Below are 23,094 nucleotides of genomic sequence, written 5' to 3' on the forward strand. Positions count from 1 at the left end.
ACAACAATGCTAGTCACACCTCAGAGGGAAACTACTCTGAGTGGTTGTGAAAGGGACCACCAGTTTTCTGACCCCAGATTTAGGAATAAAGACCTATTGCCAACCAAAGTAAATGCTGCCCCATCCCTGGGGGGGGGGAGATCCTTTAAGAAACAAAACCCCATAACAATAAGCCTCAAGCTTTAATCATGTTCAAAGTAAATAAATTTTCAGAACAGAAAAATGTTACTTAGAAAATTCAAGTGACATCTCTGATATAAAGCCAACCCCCAAATATTTGAGGTTAGGATGATGTTAAGAAAACCAATTCACTTTTATTTCACCAAGACTGGATTGTGGCTTCCTTTGCTTTTCAAATGATTCATTTTGATCACAGCCATGCTACTCTTAGGCTTGTCTTTGAAACAGACTTCCAAGGCATACTCAAGTGGAATGGGAACTTCCTGAGAAAGGAGAAGTTTTCAAAGCACTTACCTGACATTTGGAGAGTGGGGGTGCCACCGGGGTTGGCTGGAGTGGACATTAGGATGGTACGGAGGCTAGAAATAAAACACCAAGCTTGGTTACTCAGTGGCCTTCAGATTTCAATGGTCTCATTTACTTTCTCTTCCAGCGGCACCTACCTCAGGGGCAAAGGGGCTATGAATAGAAAATTGGTAACTGAGCCCTAGCTGGGCTGGGCATGGACCTTTCCCAAGGTGATCATATTCCTTACTGACAATGACTGGTGGGGCTGGAAGCCAACGCCTGTCTCTGAAAGCATTATTTCCATTGATGGGCCCTGAGAAGCGTCTGGGAGGCTGACTCCGGAAGCAAGGGTCATCCAGTGTGCCTAGGAAAGGCAATACTCATCTCGCCCAAGAAACAGATGCCAGAGGACGAGTGGATTTTTGTCTTCAAGAACAATTTTTTTTTTGTCATTGCTGAGATGATGACAGCTATGCAGAATAGTTATGTTCACACATAGGATTAGACAGAGATGCTAAGTAAAGTAGCAGAGCTGTGTGTAAATCTTGTTTCTTTTGCTCTGGTATAAACAATGCAAATAATTTTCCAAAATGCAATGTAAAACCAACAAAAAGCCACCCAGAGTGCTTTTTATCCTGTGGTAGGAAGCTGGGGAAGGGAGGAAGGGAGGTAGGAAGGGAGGAAGGGAAGAAAGAAGGGAGGGAGAGAGGGAAGAAGGGAGGGACCTATTCACTGCAAGATAAGAAAACAGCTCCTGACCAGTGAGCAAGGGTGAAGACCAGATGGGCCGGGCTAGGTAGCAGGCTGCTTACTCACTTGTAGCCTGCAGAGGGCAGCAGTCCTAGACATTGGAAAAGTCAAGAGTCTTCTCAAGGCTGAACTTGCTATGAGGTAAATGAGGCCCTCTCGACATTAAAGCCACTACAGTCTCGGGACCATTAATCTCATAATTATTTTTTCCTTTCTTTCTCTTTCTCCTGCTGCTTTGGTTAATGTGCAGTAGTTTTCTCTCTGTGTCAGAAAATTCCCAGCAGTTCTGTTCATCTAATTTTCATGGACCTGAGATGCCCTCATAGTCTATTCTGTATTCCTCCTTCAAAGAGGGCTGTCAGCAGGCTGAGGCTACAGCCCCCAAGACATGCTGCAGGGAAAATAAATCTGGAGAAAAACATCTTAGCAGGAGAATCTGAGTGCTGACCATGACTTCAGAGTCTCCTTGAGAAAACCTCCTCATATCTTGCTCTCTCAAGGGGCATAGAAACCCACCAAGTGCAGAGGATCTGTCTAAAGCCAAATGGCTCCAGATGATTAGGCTACACAGCCAAGCCCCAAATGAGATTCAACACCTTTAGACGTCAACAAGAGATGACTAACCTGCAATGGGATTCTCCAGTCTTTTCTGTCTTTAAATACAATCAGCTCAGAGAGATCTGAGAACCTCAATCACAGTCTTAAGAAAAGGAAACTCCAGAACCTTCCTCAGTCTCTTCCAGCAATTTATTCACATTCTGAGCTGTCAAGGAGGATTTTTATTTCAACCCAGGTGGTTGTTTTAACTGGGGCAGTCATGTCTGTCTGGAGACAACTGAAAATGCTTGTGTGCCTTTTTGGTTGTCACAGTGACAGAGAAAAGGGAAGCTAAATGTCCTACAATTCTGGGGACAGTCCTACACAATGAAGGAGTGTCCCTCTTCAAATGCCAATAGTGTCCTCATCGAGAACACAGCCATCCATCCTTTGCAGTTGGCTGACCTTGCTCTGCTGGGAACAAGCTAAAATGCTGTAACACCATCCTCCTGAAAGCCCTCCACAGAATTCTGATGCCATCAGGCCACTTCTCAGGACATCCTCTTCCCGGTCAATTTACCCCCTAAACTTTGCTAAAACAACACAGGACTGCTGGAACTGACCAGGTGCAAAGGGCCAGAGGCTGCCAACCATGTGGGGAAAACAATGGCTAAAAAAGTTTCTGAAGATCCGATTTCAACAAACACTGGGTGTTCACTGCAAGTAGAAAAGGCTGGGGTAGACACACCCAGGGAGGAGGCGGAAGAAGACACAGGCACTTTGCTTTATTTACTCTCAGTCTTTTTCCTTTCCTCCTAGTACTGATCACTTGTCAACAATTTCCCCTTTCCCTATTGCATTCCGGTTATACTCAAAAATTCCTTAACCTAAATAGTCTGTGAATAAGAAGCTACAAGAAGCCAATGAAGGAAAGGAGAAAGGGATATGGATTTTTTTACTTGTTCCTATAACTTGGAAGTTATTTCCAGATTTTGCACACTTGGGAATATGACTTCATGTGTGTAAGCCAATCGCCACCAAATTCTTTGGAAACCTCAAAGGGATAATACACATTGAGACCCTGTGCCATCTAAACAATTAGTATCTACATTAAGCAAAGACCAGGAAAGGGAACAATTAGAATAAGGCTTCAAAGTGATATCGCTTAAGAAAGAGCTTTGTTACTTGTGACATTCACAGACAGCAGAGCAGACACCTGGGAGAGCAGCAGCCTTGAAACACCTATACCTGCCCAGGACAAGAGACTTGGCCTGTGACAGTCTGAATATCATCTGTTCTCCAAGGACTGGAGGACTGGTCCCAGAGAGAGGCTGTGTGAAGTGGGGCAGGATCTAGCAGGAAGTCTAGATTAGGTCTCTGAGGGCTTTGCCACTGCAAATGATGAAGCTATTTCTTGTAGGACCCTTGTGAGTAAAGAATGAGTTGTTAGAAAAGAGCAAGCCCAACCCTTCTCTTGCCCTGGCTCATCATGTGATCTTGTCCTCCACTCACGTTCCTACCATTGTGATGCCATCCACTGAATGACCCTCAGGGGAGCGGAAGCCATGCTCTTGAACCTCCGAATCCATGAGCTAAATGTACTTCTTTTCCTTTATAAAGTAATCAGCATCAGATATCTTGTTACAAGCGACAGAAAAAAAAAGACTAATACATGACCCCCAAGTTGGAAGTTTGAGCCACATAGCAGAAACAAAGTACCACCTTGGAAAGCAAGGTGCATATCATCCATCCAGAGCTCCTGCCTGCCTAGCTTGTTAGAACCATCCCCTAAAGCTCTACTGATGCCCAGTTCCTATCCTTCAAGTGTCTGTCTAAGCTTCTAGGATGAGACCCAAGTACTAGCTGCTTTTTTTTTTTTAATGCTAGCTGTGTGTTTTTATTGTTCAGTAGAGTTGAGAGCCACTGAAGCTGAGGGCTTTCAGAGATAATCATGAGGAAGGGGGAGCTTCTGAGTTGGTCTTTGGAGAGTATTTTAGTAGTCAGAGGATCTACACATATGAGCATGAACAAAGAAACAGTGAGAAGAAATTCGAGGGCAGGAATTATGCAATTGTTCTGTGAGCAGAACAATGGGTATGGGATGAAGAATGGTAGGAAATAAGTGGAAAAATCAGAGGTAGGTCGTAGAAGGCTATGGATGGACTGAGAGGTAGGTGCTGGCTTGCAGAGGCTGGGCTACCCAAGGCTTTGGCACTAGTGAGTGTGTAGGTGGGTGGGCAGGTAGACTCTGGCTGGCTGGCCAGCCTGTGAAAGAGCAGCATACCATCCATGGAATCATACCTTCCCTAGACAAGGAGTCTAACAGTGCTCTATGCAGTGCAACCCAGCCATCACTGACCCATCCGTATTATGTAAGTTCACTGTGAAAAGGGGAGTAAGGTTATCTAGTTTGGGAAACACTGGATTAAAAACCGTTTTCTTGCAAGGTTTCTCAGTACTTTTAGCTCCCAATGGGCACTGTAAAGTCTAAGGAGGGGAATGAAGGATATGGTTTCCAAAGACTTAGAGGCACATCTCAAGGCACTTGTGTTCCCTAGGCCTGCAACACACTTTGACAAAAAGCTGTCTCACTTGAATACTGCTAAGGGCTGTGTTTGACCACCTAGAAACTTAAGACACATGTCACTTGCCAGTTGACAAGGTTAGGAGAAACAGGAAGTTTGGATGACTAAGAAGCAGCAGAAATCAGAGGAAGCAAAAGTCTCAAAAAACATGCATTGCTGTTTTTTGGAAATCTGATGTTAAGCATAATGACTGCTTATTGTGAAAATTTAGAAGCTTTAAAAAAACCTTTAAAACTAGTATGACTAGTGATGCATGCCTGTAACCCTAGTTACTCAGGAGGCTGAGATCTGAGGATCACAGTTCAAAGTCAGCTCCGGTAAGAAAAGTCCATGAGACTCTCATTCCCAATTAACTAGCAAAAAAGCCAGAAGTGGGGCTGTGTCTCAAGTGGTAGAGTACCAGCCTTGAGTAGAAAAAACTAAGGGACAGTGCCCAGGCCATGAGTTCAAGCTCTAACATACGAACCAAACAAATATATAAACATATTTAATAATATTTAAAATATATTTAATAAATATAAATAAATATATATGTTGGAAGAGTGATGTTGATCAAGATGCATTGTACTCATGCTGACCTTGTACAACTACTTAAGATAATTTAAAAAGAAAATCAGTGTCTCACCTGATAATTGTGAACCTCAGGATTTGTTTTAGCGCTAAAAAGAAAACAGAAAAAGAACAGTTACAATTGTACAGGTTAAGTGGCATTGCTATGGATTTTTTGAAGCAATCAAAAACAAATCCTATGTACCACTTATTTCACTAGGAATACACTATTTCTTTTTTGGCTACTGGATACCTATGTGAACATATAGCTAGAGAAACTACAACAGTAACTTGCAGTCTTCACTTAAAAACCTACAAATTTACACTCACAGGTACTAGTGAACAATGCAGAGGTGATGCCATATTTTGGTGGCAGAAAGGTTCCTTTCCATTGTGCAAACACAGTTATTTCAACTCCCACTGTGGGCACTGCATGGCATTGTGGGTAGTTCCACAATGAGCACACCAGGGAGTACTAGTGATAGACAGGCTACTATTCGACATCTACCCCTGAGTCTGCAGTGGGAGCCCCTGTGATCCGTTGTTCTTAATGCTGCTGTTCACCTGACCACCACTGTGCCTGGGCATTCCACCCAGGCATCTGTCCTGGGAACTTCACATCTGATACTATTTACTTCTCATCTCAAGACAGCAAGGTTTCCTATCACCTCACTTTAGAGTTCAAGGGCCAGTGCCTAATAAGGAACTAGAAAAGCTGCCTGCCAGTCAATGGCAGAAACAGGGCTAATTCAATACCTGCACAATCTCAAAGCCTATCTGTCATCTTTCCACTATACTATGCTAGGGTCTCAGAGAGCTAAAAGGAATTTTCAGCGCTCCTAATGTATGATGCTGTTTTGATAGAAGCTTTAATAGAACTACTCTGGCCAAAAAATAAGTAAATTAGAGAGGTGGTTGGTATAAAATGCAATGTTTAAAATGCACACTCAGTATCTGCCAGAAAAACCCACAAACTGGCCAAATTATCAGTCAGTCGCTGTTGCTAGGGTGGTTTGCTTAGAATCAAGGTTTATTGCTTCTGCAACAATGAGAGGGAGCCATCCTTGTATGAGTCTGACCTAGGGTCTAACTGGCTCTACCTTCCAGTTTTCAGAGGCGGCTAGTAAGTGGAGCTAGGCTCAAGGCCAGGCTGCCTAGGCTGAATTTCAGCAGGTAGGTTAAGTGTTCTGCAAGGTGCTGTTTTTCTAGTGGCATCTCTGTGGCCCAGGGCACAATTTCATCCATGGCTCCCACAGCAATTCTCCTCACCCTGGGATCCCACAGGTTACAAAGAGCAATTCAACAGCTGCAAGCAGCAGTTATTAGCTCATTTGTTCCTAAAGGGTATATTTACTGGGGCTTTTTTTTTTTTCCGGTGGGAGTTTTTTTGTTTTAAAGTTTGTTTTCATTCCCAATATATAATCTCCACTAGATGCTAAAGGAAAAAGTCATTTTATCAGGAAAAAACAAACAAAACAATCATCTTAGAGAGCAAAAGTAAGAAATGTTATAGCTTACAGTCCTGAGAATTAAAAGCAAGACACCTGACAGGTGAAGAAAGGCTGTAGCTTAAGGATCCTAGACACAGGGCATAGCCACAGACCTACAACAACCAGGTGGGGGCTAGGAGGTTGGAGAGTCCACATGCAGAGTTGAATCCAGAGGAGAGGCACAGTAGCACTGCTGGCACAGCTCAGAGCCAGAGGCAAAGGCTGAATTCGCAGCTGTATGGCTGGAGGGACTGATTCTGCTCTCCACACCTGGGGTTTGTGAAGGTACTTCAGAGCTGCCTGGAGGAGGTGGTGGAACCAGAGGAGCCCATGACCCTTGTGGCTTCCTCCAGAGTAGCTTGGCTTTTGTCTGTTGAGCTTTTGTCAGGCTGTGTGTGTGTGTGTGTGTGTGTGTGTGTGTGTGTGTGTCAGAGGTGTGTATAGGTGTGAAACTCTGAGGTTTAAAAAATATTGGGAAAACAGTCATCTATTCCAACCTCCTCATTTGCAAATGAGAAAAAAGGAGGCCAAGAAATGGGAAGGCCTAAGGCTTCAGGGTGGGTTAGCAAAAACTGATGCCAGCAGAGAGGGCTCTGAGGCCTCTGCCAGGGCTCTGGTCATTAGCCAGAGCAGTGGCAGCCCGCCCTACCATGTGCCCTGTTGGCCAGCTGTCCTGGCTGAGTGAGTAGCACAGCCTAGCTGGGCCCATCTCAATGGCTACCCTCCTTGGCAGCTTTGAGGGCTGGGCCTGGAGTTCAGACCAAGGGCCCAACAATTGGAGTCTAGTCCTCTCACAGGACAGTTATCCACCCGGCCACCCAAACTCAACTAGGAAGCACAGCTGTTTCAGTGGGAGAGAGAGGAGAGACACCAGGCAGATAAGTGGCTCGCAACTAGACTCACCTAGGGAGCTCTGAAGAATGGTGCCTGGGCCCACACCTGAGTACAGGTGATTCTCTTTACCCAGGGCCTGGCTTGGCCAGCAGGGAGTTAGGGGGATCGGGGGCTGTTTCAGAGCTCACAGATGATATCAATGCACAGGCAAAACCATGGGCCAAATGTGGCTCCTTGTATTTGTGATGAAGATTTTATTAGAACACAGCTATGCGCCTTCATTTACATATTGTCCACAGCTGCTGAATGAATAGTCACAAAAGAGACGTCACAGCCCAGAGCCCAAAATATTTCTTCTCTGACCCTTTAGAGAGCATTTGCTGAGTCCTGGGCAGGAGATTTTTCTGTCTTGAGGTAAGTTCTTTTCCTACAGGAATTCTAGCGGCTCTATGGGTGAATGGGAAAACCAGCAAGTGCTCAGGACCCCTTGCTCAAGAGCCTGCCTCTCTTCGCACTACTGCCTGCCATGCCAGTAGTACAGGCATGCTAGGCACACTGCCTAGCATCTAACATCCTCCTGTTGCCTTACAACAAAGCACTATACTACTCAACCAGAGCAACTGTGTCTCCCAGCAAAACAAGCTGCCTTGGAACATTCTGTTGTGTACTTATTGAAAGGTATTGAAAGGAGGATAGTGTAGTCAGGCAGCAGAAAAAGGAAAAACAAATTTCTCAGGTGAGTCACTCTGACTTAATTGTATTAAGGAAAAAATCAACATAGCAAATAAACAATAATGAGAGGAGAGCTATACTCCAGTGTCTGGGAGGTGGGAGAAGTACTTACCAGAGCTGAGCAGCTATCACTGGGTTGCTTGCTGTAAAGGAAAAAACAGAAAGTCGCTACCTAGGAAACTTGATAATTTTCACCATGCAGATTGAGAAGGGACTTCTCTGATCACGGAATAATCTTCCCCCTCAGCCCAGGCAGATCTGCACAGTGGCCGCTGCTTTCCTAAGGCTGTGAACCATGCCTTCTTCTGTTCATCCCTCACTGTTGATCCCTCCAATGCTCTGCCCAGGTGGGGCAGGCTGGAATGCAGACATGCTGGGATGTAACCACAAGAGAGAGAGCCACTGTTCTCCAGGATCTCATGGTCTTGAGATGAAGATGAGAAGTAAGGAGAAGTAAAAATAGTTTAAGGTGATAAAGGATGAAATACCAGCAGTCTATGCTGAAGAATTTGGGCCAGACATTTTTAAGAGGGCAGAGGAAGAGATGGTGCTTCTTCATCTACCTCTATTTTTTTTTTTGCAGGGGTAGGGTAGGGAGTGTGTGGGGGTGCAGTGATGGTGCCAGTACTGGGGTTTCAACTCAAGGCCACTCAGTCTTGCTTAGTTCTTCTGCTCAAGGCTGGCACTCCACCATTGGAGCCACAGCTCCACTTCCAGCTTTTTGCTGGTTAATTAGAGATAGGAGTCTCTCAGATTTGTCTGTCTCTAAACCTTGATCCTCAGCTCTCCATTTCCTGAGTAGCTAGGATTATAGGCATGAAACAACAGCACCAGGCTCATCTACCTCCATTTTCAAATTTAATTTTCTTCTCCTTTTTTTCAGTAGTGCTGGGGATAGAGTCCACAGCCTTGGATCTGCAATGCAAGTTGTCTATACAGTACATCTCCAACCTTTATTTTGTTTAAAAAGGGTAAGGTAGGAAAAATCTTTAAAAGCTTCATTAAAAGATGGTAGACCTCTAGGTAGAAAAAAAAGTTAATATACAATGAGGGAGGAGAAAAAGGGGCTAGAGAACAGGAAGGAGCAAGAGGGAGTTTCTATAACTCCTGGTTCTGACCAGAAGTCTAGAAACACTCAAGCCATCTGGTGGAGTCAGGCTATAGGTTGCCCATCCCCTGTGGGACAGCTCCTTCCTCCTGGTAGGGACAGGATGCCTTTTATGTTTGAAATATTATTCCCTATACATAACTGTATCTGGATGTCTACAATCTACTGGACTACATACACAGAAGCACGATCTTGCTTATGGGAGGTTAATAGTCCTCAGACTAGAGAAAGCTCTTGTTCTTGCCAGTGCGCTCTATAATCGCTGTAATGGCTCATCGTCCATCCCCCTTTTGTGGACTTGCTCCTATCCTCTAGCCTTTTTTGACAGTGGGGCCATGTTTTCTGGGCTCTGGGTATTTTTCTTCCACTAAAGCAGTTAAGAATGACTAAGACTTTCTGGATGCCACACTACTGTGCTGCTAGTTTATAAAGGAAGGGAATGAGGGGACAAAGGTTAAAGACTCTAGGAAGGCACAAATAGAGGAACTAGGTTCCACAGAGACCCATTAAGTCCTGAGCTATGCAAGAAAAAACATATAGAATGGTCACAAGGAAAGGACAGGAGGGCTGTGGAGGACTATGTGCAGAGCAGTGCTATAAAAGGGCAACAGTTTAGTGCTAACCTGGATGTGCTGAATGGAGGAGCCATTCAATGTGGAGAAAAAAGAGCAATGGGATGGGATGTGAAGGCTGGGTTTACACAGAAATGAGCTGAGTTTGATTTGCTCCTTCACTGAGCATGCCCTAGTTCCAGGCCTCACTTAGATATGAGTCACTGCAGTGAGGGACAGATACATTTCAGGAGAATCCAAGTAGTGGGAAGGGTATTAGTCCTCCACAAGGCTACATTCAAGGATGGGTATGTCTGGGCTGACTGGGGAGACCTGAGCCAAATCTCTTCATGTTCATGCACATTTAATTGGCTTGGAATTGTCTGCGCAGGCTCAGCCTCCTGAGTAGGATTACAGGCATGAGCCTGGCTCTACTCTTATGTGGTCAGAATTCTAGATAAGCATGAGAGAATGTCCCTACCAAAATGGTGGAAAGGGTTACAGAAGAAGGTGTTCATTTATAGTATTGCTGAGGTTCCCCAGGTTCACAAAAAGCAAAGAGGCATAGGAAAAGAGTGGTGGATGAGGGGAAAAGCAGACAAAACATCCAAAAGAAGATTAACAACTGGGGGATAGGAGAAGAGGCCTAAGCCCCATCACAAGATTGCCTCTGGATGACAAATTAGTGAACTGCACAAGCTCCTTCACACGCTGCTTGATCAACACACAACCTTTGAACGTGGAATGTCTCCGGGATGGGTAACGTTTGCTAGGCTTCCTCTCAAAGGTGCTGGTCCTTCGCAGTCTGGCGCCATGTGTAGCTTGATATTCTGTCCGCCCGCTGGGAAGGAAATATTTAATTGCATGTTACCAATATCAGAATCTCAGCACATCATACCTATTGGGAATTTTTATTTTCAAAGGCTGTGTACATTTCAACTTAGCTTGGACATTAAGTTTAAGGTTTCTGTTTGGAAATAAAATCTTTGCCAAACAGGGATAAGGATTTCCACTGAAGAGTAAAACCTGCAATTTAAGTACCAGCCACTCAGCCTCACAAATCCAAGCAGGTCCAAGTACTTGGAACACTTAACTAGAACATGGATTAGCACACAAATATCCTTTCATGGAGCACAGTGCGTAGAGACACTTAACCCATCTTTGAGGCTGTTACCAATGGCCCCTTAACTAAACCCTGGATTACTTTGCTATGCCAAGAGAAACATTATTTACTTCACCCAGGCTTGCTGGGACTCTGGGACTCAGCCACTGTGACTGACATCCAGCTCTGACGACAGGTTGGACACTGCTCTTTTTTACTTATTTATTTTTGCAGTACTGGGGATTAAGCCCAGGACCTTGCACATGGTAGGCAAATATTCTAACACTTTTCTCAGCCATTCTATTTGTATTTTTCTTTTGGTCTTGTTTGATTTTTGAGATACTGTTATGCTAACTTTACCCAGGTGAGCTTCAAACTTAGGGCTTACAAGTATGAGTCACCATACCTGGGTAGGGATACTGTTCTTTGCTGATCTATTCATCACTGTGCCAATCCAGGCATGCTTACTTTATCAGAAGGAAAGGAGCCATTTTCTACCTTCCCCTGCGTCTAAGAGGCAATCTTATCTCTACACCCCCTTCCTTTTACACTTCTCCTTAAAGAGCAGCAGAGACTAGGTCAAAGCCAAAACCAAGGACATTTTGCCCCTGGAAAGCAAAGCCTGCTTTTGCAATCACCCCTACTGTCTTCTCCTCTTTTCTAGCTGGCAGGGACATCAGCCGATCATGAATAGCTTCTTAAACCTCTGTGGCACTAACATTTCCATCCCCAGCCCTGTGATTTTAATTCTTCCTTAGAAAAGACTTGGTACTTTTTCCCCCGTCCTTGGTACATTTAAAAATATATTCAAACAAAATATTTCTTTAAGCAGAGTGCACAGCCATTTCCTAGCACAGTAGATGAAATCTGAAATGAGCCCGTCTCTTGGCATTTTAAAAAGAGTTCAGGGACATGCCATGTGTGGGTAGAGGTTATGAAACCAAGTGAAGTTCTGTATCTTGTAATCAAGATTCTCAGACCTGTATATGTGCATATAAAATGCATATTGTCACAGTTTACACATGCATGTGTACACTCACAGACATTGATGACCAGAGCATTGGATGAAGCCACACATCTGAGTTTTAACAAATACCCAAGGAATTTGCCTGTACCTAAGAGACCTGGGTCTTAGATTCACAAACAAAACTGTATCAGAATAAGCTTATTATTTCTTTAGGGTTACTTTCAGGTTGAAATATTTACTGAGACTACCCTGGGACAGATAGACAGAACACATACACACCTGCTGTCATTCTTAATCATTACCAAATTTCCTGACATTGGGATAGAAAAGGAGATATAGGTAGTAGTTAGATATATAAGAACCAAAGCTGGGTATTGTGGCACATGCTTATCATACCAGCACTTGGGAAGTAGGAAAAAAGGAAGATGGAGAGTTTAAGGCCAGTCTAGGATACATAGTGAGAGCCTGTCTCAATAATACAACAACAACAGAAAAAGAAATACAAGAGTCAGACAGTCTGGGATTGAATCTCCACCCCTGTACTATTCCTTACTGGTTGTATGTGCTACTCTAATGCTATGTCCTATGTCTTACCTGCTTAGTAGGTAGCCACTAGCCTCATGTGGCTGGCTACTGAATACTTGAAATGTGGCCAAAGAGAGACCAAGGGACTACATCTTAAAACTCAATAAATACGCATGTATTAGATAGCATAACTCTAGCTACATGTCAGCTAGTAACAATTGTGCTGTTATAGGCTGGGCATCCTTAATTCAAAATTACAAAGTCTGTTTCCCAACCCAAGACTTTTGGAGCCCAATCATTAGAAATTTGCAGTATCAAATATCAAGTATTCCAAAATCCAAAGGACTCTGAAATCTGTTAACACTTCTTTGGGTCCCAAGCAGTTCAGATAAGAGACCCTTAATGTGTATTAGTTCCATTTTGTCAAAGAGGATATGAAGGCCATAAAAACTTGTGTCTCCTCTAAGTCAGACTCTAAAGAAAGAAGTTGAGGGGTGTGTGTATGTGTGTGAGTGAGGAGGAGACTCAAATCTTGAGATTCAAACCCATCCCTCCATTCAAAAAACAAGTAGCCACCCACCTAAACCGGAAGCGGGAGCCCAGCCGGATGAAGTCAGATCTGTTGGACTTGCCATTCCCGGGTGTGCGCAGGCGGAAGAAAGCATGATGCTCTACTGCACACTTCCACAGGTGCTTGCAGGTACGGGCGCTGTCCAACCGGAACACAAAGGTGTGCTCCTGCTCACGACCCTGGAAGGAAGCAAAGTGGAAATATGTCACATGGATGTAGGGTTATTCACAGAAAAGAAGAGAAATGGTAGCAAGACCTACCTGATCATCGTCCTCCACCACCACGAGTGTTAGTTTGCTCTTTTTAAAATCCATTTTGGTAATCTTAGGCCTGGTCAGAGAGAAAGCACTTTAAAAAGCATAATCTGCAGTAAAACCACACATCAAACAGCAGTTTCCTTTCTACATTTTTTTTTAAAGCTTAGATTGGCTAAGAAAAAAAAAAGAATCACTCATTCATTTAAATGTGATTATCCAGAAGTGTAAGGGCAATTGCCAAACACCCACAAACAAAAGGATGGTGAGATTTTTAAGATGAATCTGGGTGTCGCCAATACCCCTCAGTAATCATCCATCACATAGATTTCCACCACAAAATAGGAAAAGACATTTTTAATATTAGACAAAACTAAATTACCAAAAGAATAAGCCTATTTTGTTAGCTCCTTCAAAGATTAATATGCCTGTCGGGGTCAGTCCAAGAGAATATTCACAGCCATCTCTTCCCTACAAACAAACGAAGTGACAATCGGTAGAGGGTTCCAACAGGTCGTCACAGAGCAGAATGCAAAAACAATTTCCTCACCACAAGTTACTTTGTTGGCCCACTACATATTGTTCAGTAACAGCAAAAGGAAATCACTCAAATGTACACAGTTCTTACCCTGACAACGTGCATGTCTACCCCATACATTTCCAGCCACTTCGCTTTATTCAGATAGGAGAGTTCCGCCTGGGCAGGGCTCTTTCCCCTTAGAAAGACCAATGGAAACACAGGTAAACTGGGATGAATACACCACAGGAGTTTGAGGGGCAGACCATACACACTAGGGAAGGTCATGCAGCAATTACAACAAAGAGAAGTACCAGGAAAAGATTTCCAGGAACACACTGGTAATTGAATGGGACAATCCCATAACAGTGTCTATAGTAGAATCATTTAAGAAAATAAGCTGGTGCTTTTATGTATAGACAAGTATACAAAAATACGAAGGAAAAGGCTGGAAAGACCCAACAGACTTTGCCCTGTGGGAAGGAAGAAGCTTGTGTGTTTGTGAAGTTGTTGGAACAACTCTGTCTCCACACACTTGTTTCTTGTTTCAATATTAGACAGTAACTCATGTTCTGTCTCCATTTTAAACTGAACTCCATTTAAAAAAAAATCATTGGTCCTTCTTCAAAAAAACTGAGGGATAGTCAAAGGCCACACCAATTTCTGGGTCTGGGCGAGGAGTAGATGGTATTTGGGGAGAGGAAAGAGAAAAGGTGACCCCTAGGAAACTAAGAGAGAGGCAGTCGACCCTGGGGCAAAAGTGTTGCGTCAGGGATGGTGGCCATAGGAGGTACCCGTAGAGATAAATAACATGGCTGGGTTTTTGTTTGTTTGTTTGTTTTTTGGTGTGATGCCCACATTTCCTGGAATATAATGCCATATAGTATATGGCCTCAACTTATGTTTCTACACAACGGGGGTCCCCCTTTTCCAAAATGTTTGGGACCAGCAGTGTTTATGATTTCAGCCTTTTTCAGATTTTAGATAAGAGAGACGACTTGTGGATAAGAGTGGAATCTAACTCTGAAAGCTACTGATGCTTCATATATTCCTTATACACAAAGCTTGAAAGCAATTTGATGTATTATTCCCTGCTGTCCCTGAATTTTGACAGTGACCTGTCCTGTGAAGTTAGGTGTGGGTAAACAGAAGAGAGGCAAACAAGACAAGTTACTATTAGAGAAACTGTTTTAGTCATCAGCTGAGAGTTCTATGGTAGACAGGAGCTCAACAAACACATAGGACAAAATAAATATGTCAGAAGGTGAGACAGTTGCATCAAGGTACCTGCACTCTTTCCATCTTTGGAAGATATCAAATTCCATCGCTTCTGTCTGATTTGGAATGAACCGAAACTCAGACACAAGCTCTGGTGTGTGTTCTGGAAGCTCGCACTCCCCAAGCTCCGCTGCAGTTCATAAAAGGGAGAAAAACAGGAGACACAGAACACTTATGGTTATTGCTGTCACTGAGTCCAAAGGCATTTTGCATGATTATAAAACACAGGTACCCCTTGAGTACTCTACCACTCTCCTTTCAGGAAGACTGTACTCTCACTGGTAGCCATCTATTTGCTCAGAATCCCCAACCACCATTCTAATGCCCTTCCTGTCAGGTGGCACACCATCATCTTAGCTACTACTGTTCTTCCTCCCTGCTGTTTCTCCTCCCAGCCAGGGAGGCCCTGATTACATTCCCCTGAGAAGTGGGGATTTGAAATAAAAGGCAATTGCAGGGAATGAGGATCTGCCCAGAAACACCCACTATACGGGCCTCATTAAAGTCTGGGTCAGCAATGCTTCAGGGTCTGCAGTACTGGGGAGGCTGGACCAAGAATTTGGTACATGCAGGATGGGAGGAGGGAGGGAGGGAGAGAAGAGGAGAGAGGCGGGGTGAGCAGGCTGCAGGAGAGACTGCGGAATGTCAGGCAGAGCCTGGGAGGGACACAGCTGTGCAGAAGGAAAGCAGTGATAAGGACCAGCCCAGCACAAAGCCTGAAATGTGCTGCCTAGTCTTGCTAAGTTGCCCACAGAATGGATTACCTGAGGACACAGGTGGCCCCAGCCCTGCAGGGTATGAGTGAAAAAAAATCTGTTCTCCACACTCCACTTCTGAACACCCCAGAATGAAAACAAATTTTCCAATTTCCTCTAACAACTGGTTTACAAGGTGTAGTCCTTGTAAAGATCTGCAGCATGGACACCCCCTCCTTCCCACCACGACCTGGACTCTACACAGAGTTTCTGATTCAGATATAGAATGAGGCCAGACTATGCATTTCTAACAAAATCCTCCAGCAATGCTGATGTGGACAACCTGGGAAGCATCTTTTGGAGAATCATTGCTTCACACATCGAGTCCACACCAGACCATGTCTGCCTGCCTGCCTGCCGGCAGAGAGTGGCAGCTGACTATATTCCTCCATTAAGGTAAACCCAGCCAGCACACGTCTTCTGAGAGTCCCCATCTCACAGCCCATTGTTCAAGGAAAAAAAGGGCTCCAGTTAGCTTGCCAAAGTGGATAAAATGTCTTTGTAATAGGCATGGAAATACATGCATGTAACACCAGCATTCTGGAGGCCTAGGCTACATAGTGAGACATTGTCTCAAAGGGGGAAAAAAGTCCTTGTCTATGCATTTGATTGCAACAGTAAAATCTAATCCAGGGAGACAGTGAGCCGCTTGTGTAATGATGGGGCACTGTGAGTACCTCCCCACTTGGCTGTGGACCCTCATCTGCACACTTAGAGTCTATGTCAAGGCTTACATTGGCCTAGTAAAGGAAAAAATGAAGACACTCGGGAAAAAAAGTGTCTGTCCAGAAAAACTAGGTCTGGTTTCTCCAGACTAGAGGCTACCAAGTGGGTCAGTTTGGAACTAGAAAAGGCTAGAGGGTTCATAATATGAACCCCTATACCCACTAAGTGAGACTAAGGGAGGTCTCAGATTCTTGTGTTCAGTGGTATATCTGGATGAGCAGGATTAACCAGACCACTTTCATCATCAAGCAAAGCAAGGACAGTTGTATTCACATTGGGTAAAGGGCCAGAATCAATTTCACCTGTACTGTACTGAAACAAGCCCCAGTGATCCAGAGACACTACTCTGCCTTCCAAGAATCTGTGGGAAGGACCTTACACTTGACTAGCCCACCCGCTCTGAAGCAAACCTCCAGCTCCTGGGAGGCTGTGGAGGGATGTTGTGAACAGCTCAGACACAGGCCAGCTTGAATCCCACCTATACTATATGCTATCTGTGTGACTGTAGGCAAGTACCTTAACCACTCTGGATCTTTCTGCTCCCTATCTTGGTATGAGGATGAAATGAGACCACATGACATATGACAACTCACTTTCATTCTTCCTCCTCCCTTTTTCCTTTCCCCCTTTTGCTTGAATGAATTTTCAAATGTACCACAAAAGTATTTCCCAAAGAGCACAGCCTCCATGCTGGGCCACTGTATCACAACTCAGGAAGCACCATTAACTCAAGGATATCCACAGCAAGACATATCTTCAAAGCCCAAGCATGGGGAAAAAGCACAACTCTTCATTTTATTCACACCACAGAGCTGCTCCAGTGATTTTCAGTGCCCAGAGCAAGCAGGTCAGCTGGGCTGAGGCAGAGAGCAGGCTGGAGCACTGACCCAGGAGATGGGTGGGAGGAAACATGGAGGGACAATGTGACAAGGTTTCTTCCTGTCTATGCTTAAGTCTTCAAAGTCTTTTTATTTGTACCTGACATATTGATTACATATTAAATTACACTAATGATAGAGTTCTAACTCAAATGACTAATTTATCCAAGAAAGGCCAACAGACAGCTGACCTTGTTCTCAGCTGCTCTAATCTTGGCAAGACACACAGTTCAACTAGAGCTGGATGTTATAAGTGTGGTTTGGCCCTCCATCACGCAGGGAGCAGGAGTGTAGTGATGTGTGCGTGTCACCCTCTAATCATTCAGCATAACAAGCTTGCAATATTGTTCCAATGGCCTTAGGAGAAAACCTTTCCAGTGACTAATGGCCCCAGGCCTGACATGGGTGCTTTTATTATACTGAAAACCCTGACATCTCCTGAAGGCTGCTAAGCGTAATAGTGGCAAGGACTCCAGCATCTCTGGAGCTCCAGGGTGGATGAAGGCCTCCAGCTACACTGAGAAAATCTGTACCTGGTCACAGGAAAGGCTGCTGCCTTGTCCTCAGCTCTGCAGGTGCAGGTGTTTACCACAAGGTCTGCCACAGATGAGTATGGCCTGCCATATATGGGTAGGAAGCACTAAGCACTGTATTTAGCCAAGGTCCCTTAGTGTATCTCCAGCCACATTCCTTCATTGCATTTATTGATCATCTATAATACAGCAAGCCCAAGTGGTAGATAACAGGGCATAAAGGATACTCAATGAGGAATAAAGTATTCAGAAACAGGAGTATCATGTAGCTGTTAAAGGCCATCTTTGATGCCGGGCACTGGTGGCTCATACCTGTAATCCTAGCTACTCAGGAGGCTGGAATCTGAGGATTACAGTTCAAAGTCAGCTTAGGCAGAAAAAGTCATGGCTCTTATATCCAGTTAACCACCAAAAGACCAAAAGTAGAGCTTTGGCTCAAGTGGTAGAGCACTAGCCTTGAGCAAAAAAACTCAGGAACAGCATCAGGCCTCAAGCTCAAGCCCCTGTACCAGCATCCTCCCCCTCACCCCCCCCCACAAAGCCATTTAAGGCTGGGTGCTGGTGGCTCATGCCAGTAATTCTAGCTACTCAGGAAGCTGAGATCTGAGGATTGTAGTTAGAAGCCAGCCTGGGCAGGAAAAGCCCATAAAACTTTTATCTCTGATTAACCACAAAAAAGTCAGAAGTAGAGCTGTGACTCAAGTGATAGAGTGAGAGACTTGAGCAAACAAGCTAAGGGATGGTGCCTTAAACCCTGAGTTCAGGCCTGAATGTAGGCACACGCATACAAAGCCATCTTTATGAGTGTACATTTACTAAAAGCGCCAAGATAAAAAAAAGTATTCAAAAAATTTTATGTAGCCCGGCACTGGTGGTTCACACTTGTAATCCTAGCTATTCAGGAGGCTGAGATCTGAGGATCACGGTTCAAAGCCAGCCCGGGCAAGAAAGTCCGTGAAACTGTTATATCTAATAAACAAGAAAACCAGAAATGGCGCTGTAGCTCAAGTAGTAGAGTGCTAGCCTTGAGCTGAAGAGCTGAGGGACAGCGCTCAGGCCCAGAGTTCAAGCTTCATGACCAACAACAACAAAAAAAATTGTATGTAACTCTAATCAGATCTACAGTTCTCAAAAAATCCATTGAAAACTCATAAATAGAAACTGCTTGCAGGACAGTGATCACTCCTTTCCTTTGATTTGCCCCATTTTAATGTCATGATCCTCCTATGTTAGTGTGTACCAATTTTGTCATTAAAAAAAACAAAACAAAAAACACCCCAGCTCATCATTTTAAAAGTTGGTGAAATACAAACGTGAGAAGCTAAATCTCATGATATTTACAAGTGCAACTTGTAAATGATTACATCCTAATTCATAAACCAATAGAAGCTAAGTGAATCTACAACATATGTCTATCTGCATGCTAATGAAATCTCTTGTATATGCAGCTACACATTAGAATTCTCTTAATTAATGCAGGAGACTCCAATCAAAGATCCTTATGCATTTTAAGTGATGATCCTACTGGAGTCTCTATGGATGAACAGGCACCATGGACAATCCTGCAGGCAAACCTCTTGCCACTCAGTTCCCACCCATAGCCTGGTGACCCCAACAGCACTGCTTGTAACCTGACTTTGGGATGAACCATTCTCATACACACCAGAGAAGTGGCTGCCATTTGACACCTCTCAGCTCAGAGGACCACACGGTGATTCTGCACCAGAGCCCAACTCTCTTAATCTCTCTCCCTTGTCATCATCCACCCTCACAAGCAGCCTGAGTCATCTCTGACTTGTCTCTCACACCCAAACCTCAACACTCAAGTTCTGCTCCCTGCACTGATTTGGCATGTGCATGATCATTTGCCCTGCTGTTTCCTATTACCTCTATTACAGCAGCACCCTTCACCAATTCCTACACTTGCTACACGTGTGCCAGCCTCTTTTCCCTTTACTGTCAGGTTGGCTTTTCCAAATATGCATTCTGCGTCTTCAAGAGCCAACAAAGGCACTGTTGATGACTACAAGAAGTTCATACCTTCCAATAGGGCCTGAAGCCATTCACCTATCTAGTTTCCCAAACTTTACTCTGTGACACTTGCCATTCAACTGTTGCTACTTCTCTGAACTATGTGTGGTTTTGCTGTTGTTTTGAGATATTAGGTATTGAACCCAAAACCTTATGCAGACTAAGAAAATTCTCTCTACCATTGAACTACCCTCCATCCCTGCTCTGCATATTTGTTTTGTGCCTCGGTTCCTTGATTAAGTTTCTTCTCTGCAGCCTGCCTTCCTCCCTCCAACCCAGACCTGCCTCTTCCAAGGCACCTTTGTCTTCACTGCTGGAGGAACTGCATCTGAATCTGCTTTTCTTCACTCGATCACAAGCTGCTGGGCATAGAAACCATTATTCTATTTATTTCTATCCTGTGCCCAAAGAGAGCATGGAGCTTGAACCTCAGCACATACACACTTGTTGAAATTAAAACAATGTCTTTAAAACACAAATTACTGCTGAGCATGAGAATGTACCTTGCAGACAGAGAGCAGCTAGTTCCACAGCTGTTTCATAGGGGCACTTCAATCTTGAAAAAATAAAGAAGAAAAGAAAGTACTTCTCAATCTGAGGCCACATATTCCTGAGATTTCAAAGTGTCCATAAAAATCATTCTTTAAAAGATAGGGATAGCTAAACAATGACTTGGTTTTTAGTGGTTCAAATTTTTGATCTACACATTTAATGGCCTACATTAAAGGATGCATGCAAACTGACTTACACTATAAATTTCCAAAGTCAGTTTTCATTATATAGCAAAATGATTCAATATAAATACACTTTCTGTCAACCATGTGGCTGTTTTTTTAACTGAATTTGGCAAGAAGAGAAATTTCCAAAACAGAATGAAAAGGCATCCCTTTGCCTTGTTTTAAAACTTGTAAAAAATTTATTTTATCTTGAGACAGTACATGCATCTTTTCAAGCTGCCTAAAATCTTTCTTGAAACAAGGTCATCGTGTTAAAAATAAACACATAGACACAAGGTCTAACACCACCAGGGCAGCTGGATGCACTCAGCATTGTAGTAAGTGTAACTGAGGCATAGCACAGGGGAGTACTACTACAAATCTAGTGATCTCATTCATACTTAAAGTTCCAAAGGCAGAAAAATAATAATGACATGCACTGGTATAGCACTTCAGAGTTCCAAAGCCTTTAGGATGTATTATCCAATTTGGTCAGTGCCTGGAGTCTGTAGACCCCTCAGGAGGGTGTGGCCAATGTCCCCCAATCTCCCACTTCACAAATGAGGCAGAGAGTATTCAGGGGTCTTGCCCAAGGTCATCTAGCTGATAACAGGCAGTGCTGGGCCTACTATGCCATTCTGCTTTGAAGTATAGCAAATCATGAGGAAGTGGACATAAACTGCAAAGTGCTGTACAAATGCAAAGTATTGCCATTAGTATTTTTTCCAATCTGAAGACAATTTCTACAGTTACAAGGCCTTTCATATGAGGAGCACATTATGGAAAGATAAAAATACACACACTCATAATACACACACCAACCAAAGGTCTGTATTGCATGGCTGAATAGGGCAAATGTATACACTGTACAATCCACTCATTCTAGAGAGCATTATTCTACTGAAATTATTGTTGCACATAACTCTATTGAGAGTTTGCAAATTCGGAAATTACATTTTAAGTTTTCTTCAGATTACATTCAAAATCAGAATGCATTCTTGACAATAGCATCAGGTATTACTTCTTAGACTTGATATAGCCTTTCTTCTCCACGTAACAAAATACTTAATACCTATGCTGGAAAATGATGCAATCGTAAAAGCTACAAAGACTGCTGAAATCTCTATCTTTAAAATAAATTAATGTTGCATGCAAAAAAAATCAACCACTTTGGTGATACTGCTTCTCGTGCTCAATAATCACTGTTTGTAGACAGAAGTCTAAAAAACCATTTTTCAGAAGGGAAAGGAAATGAGATGATAGCTAAACCTCTTTCTAGCAGAGTCAGAACATAGCCCCTTTACATTCCTCCAATATAGATGGTGATGAATGAGACTTTTGGACTGTCCAAATACTTGTACGTGTATACATACTAATAATGCATCTTGCTTGCAAATACAACAAAAGCCATTATGAATGGGGCAGTGATGTGATCAGGGAGAGAATTATTCCCCAATACACATCACTTAAGATATTAAATGCTCTTGGAAATGCTTCAAGCCATATAATAATCATTTAAAATAGAATGATAATGACAGTGATACAAGTATAAAGACTCACTTTACAATGCCTGGTGCACTTTTTTTTTGAATTTTGAAAAGGGAACAAGGGTAAAAGAGTTAAAACAGTGAATTGTTTTGATGTAAACTATGATCTATGTTGGGTTAAGAGTTAGAACAAAAACATACTTACTTTCCAGAAAGAATGTCATGCCTGAGTTGTAAAACAAACAGGTACCTGACAAACATATACAAAAGTCAACAGAGGGTTAAACCCTTTTCCCAACCACCTCCAATCCCAAACTTCCCAAAAAAGGACCACTCTGCACACAGTCTAGAATTCTGCATTGTCAAAAGGGAGTCCAAAGCAAATGAGAACATGAGTGAAGTACCTCCTCTTAGGCCTTGCTAGGCAGGTAAGTATACCTAGGGAGTTCCCGAGATACTTGTAGGATGGAATAAGGAACACCGAGTGGTCCAATGACAGCCTCTATGACCCCTCTAGTGTTTGAGAAGCAAGCCAGACAGATCAGATACACAGATCTTAGCACAGAAGCATGCAATGTATCCGAGAAAATGTGCAGGGTAGAACCACTACATTTGCCCTCAGCCAATTCTCCCTGGCAGATTTCAGAATCCTATCAAAAAGTTTATAGCTGACTGGAGTCTGCCAGCAACAGCTTGAAGCTTTTCTTCCTGGTACAGTCTAACTGTAGACTCTTGTCCTTTTTCCTTTTCTTTATTTTCCTTTTTGTAAAAGAAGTATCCAATAATATAAATGTACCTGTGTACACACAAAGCACACACACACACACACACACACACACACATACACACACACACACACACAAGAAAATCCTGAAAAGGGATTGTTATAGGCTATAGGAGTTATTAAAAAAACAAACAGAAAAAGGCAGCAAATGGCACAAGCAGGGTTTACTTATAAATAAACAAACAAATGCCTTCACTTCAAGTTTTATTAGCAGGAGGATGTGGGCACCACTTACAGTGCTTTGTACGAACCAAACTGCCCACACTTTACTCCATGCCTAGAGCTAATCCCACATGCAAGAGTGGCCCCCAGGAATTTGACTTGTTCAAAAGCTTCCCAGGTGTTTCTGATTCACATAATCCATCT

At 43.4% G+C, this 23,094-nt stretch overlaps 1 protein-coding gene across 5 annotated transcripts in view; it reads right to left on the reverse strand.

Moving 5' to 3' along the window:
* Epb41l4b (erythrocyte membrane protein band 4.1 like 4B) overlaps nucleotides 1–23,094 on the reverse strand; it is a 138,381-nt gene that overhangs the window by 62,854 nt on the left and 52,433 nt on the right. For all 5 annotated transcript variants that reach the window (XM_070011321.1, XM_070011307.1, XM_070011314.1 and 2 more), the window contains exons 5-15: nucleotides 22,150–22,194; nucleotides 20,245–20,297; nucleotides 14,828–14,948; nucleotides 13,652–13,739; nucleotides 13,406–13,494; nucleotides 13,030–13,099; nucleotides 12,779–12,948; nucleotides 10,336–10,445; nucleotides 8,058–8,088; nucleotides 4,966–4,999; nucleotides 475–539 (exon numbers count right to left, since the gene is read on the reverse strand). In XM_070011321.1, the coding sequence (XP_069867422.1) occupies nucleotides 475–539; nucleotides 4,966–4,999; nucleotides 8,058–8,088; nucleotides 10,336–10,445; nucleotides 12,779–12,948; nucleotides 13,030–13,099; nucleotides 13,406–13,494; nucleotides 13,652–13,739; nucleotides 14,828–14,948; nucleotides 20,245–20,297; nucleotides 22,150–22,194 (876 nt within the window). The remainder of the gene's footprint in view (nucleotides 1–474; nucleotides 540–4,965; nucleotides 5,000–8,057; nucleotides 8,089–10,335; nucleotides 10,446–12,778; nucleotides 12,949–13,029; nucleotides 13,100–13,405; nucleotides 13,495–13,651; nucleotides 13,740–14,827; nucleotides 14,949–20,244; nucleotides 20,298–22,149; nucleotides 22,195–23,094) is intronic.

This window comes from Dipodomys merriami, unplaced genomic scaffold (genome assembly GCF_024711535.1).
Source record: "Dipodomys merriami isolate MVZ:Mamm:240054 unplaced genomic scaffold, mDipMer1.0.p SCAF_11, whole genome shotgun sequence".
NCBI lineage: Eukaryota > Metazoa > Chordata > Mammalia > Rodentia > Heteromyidae > Dipodomys > Dipodomys merriami.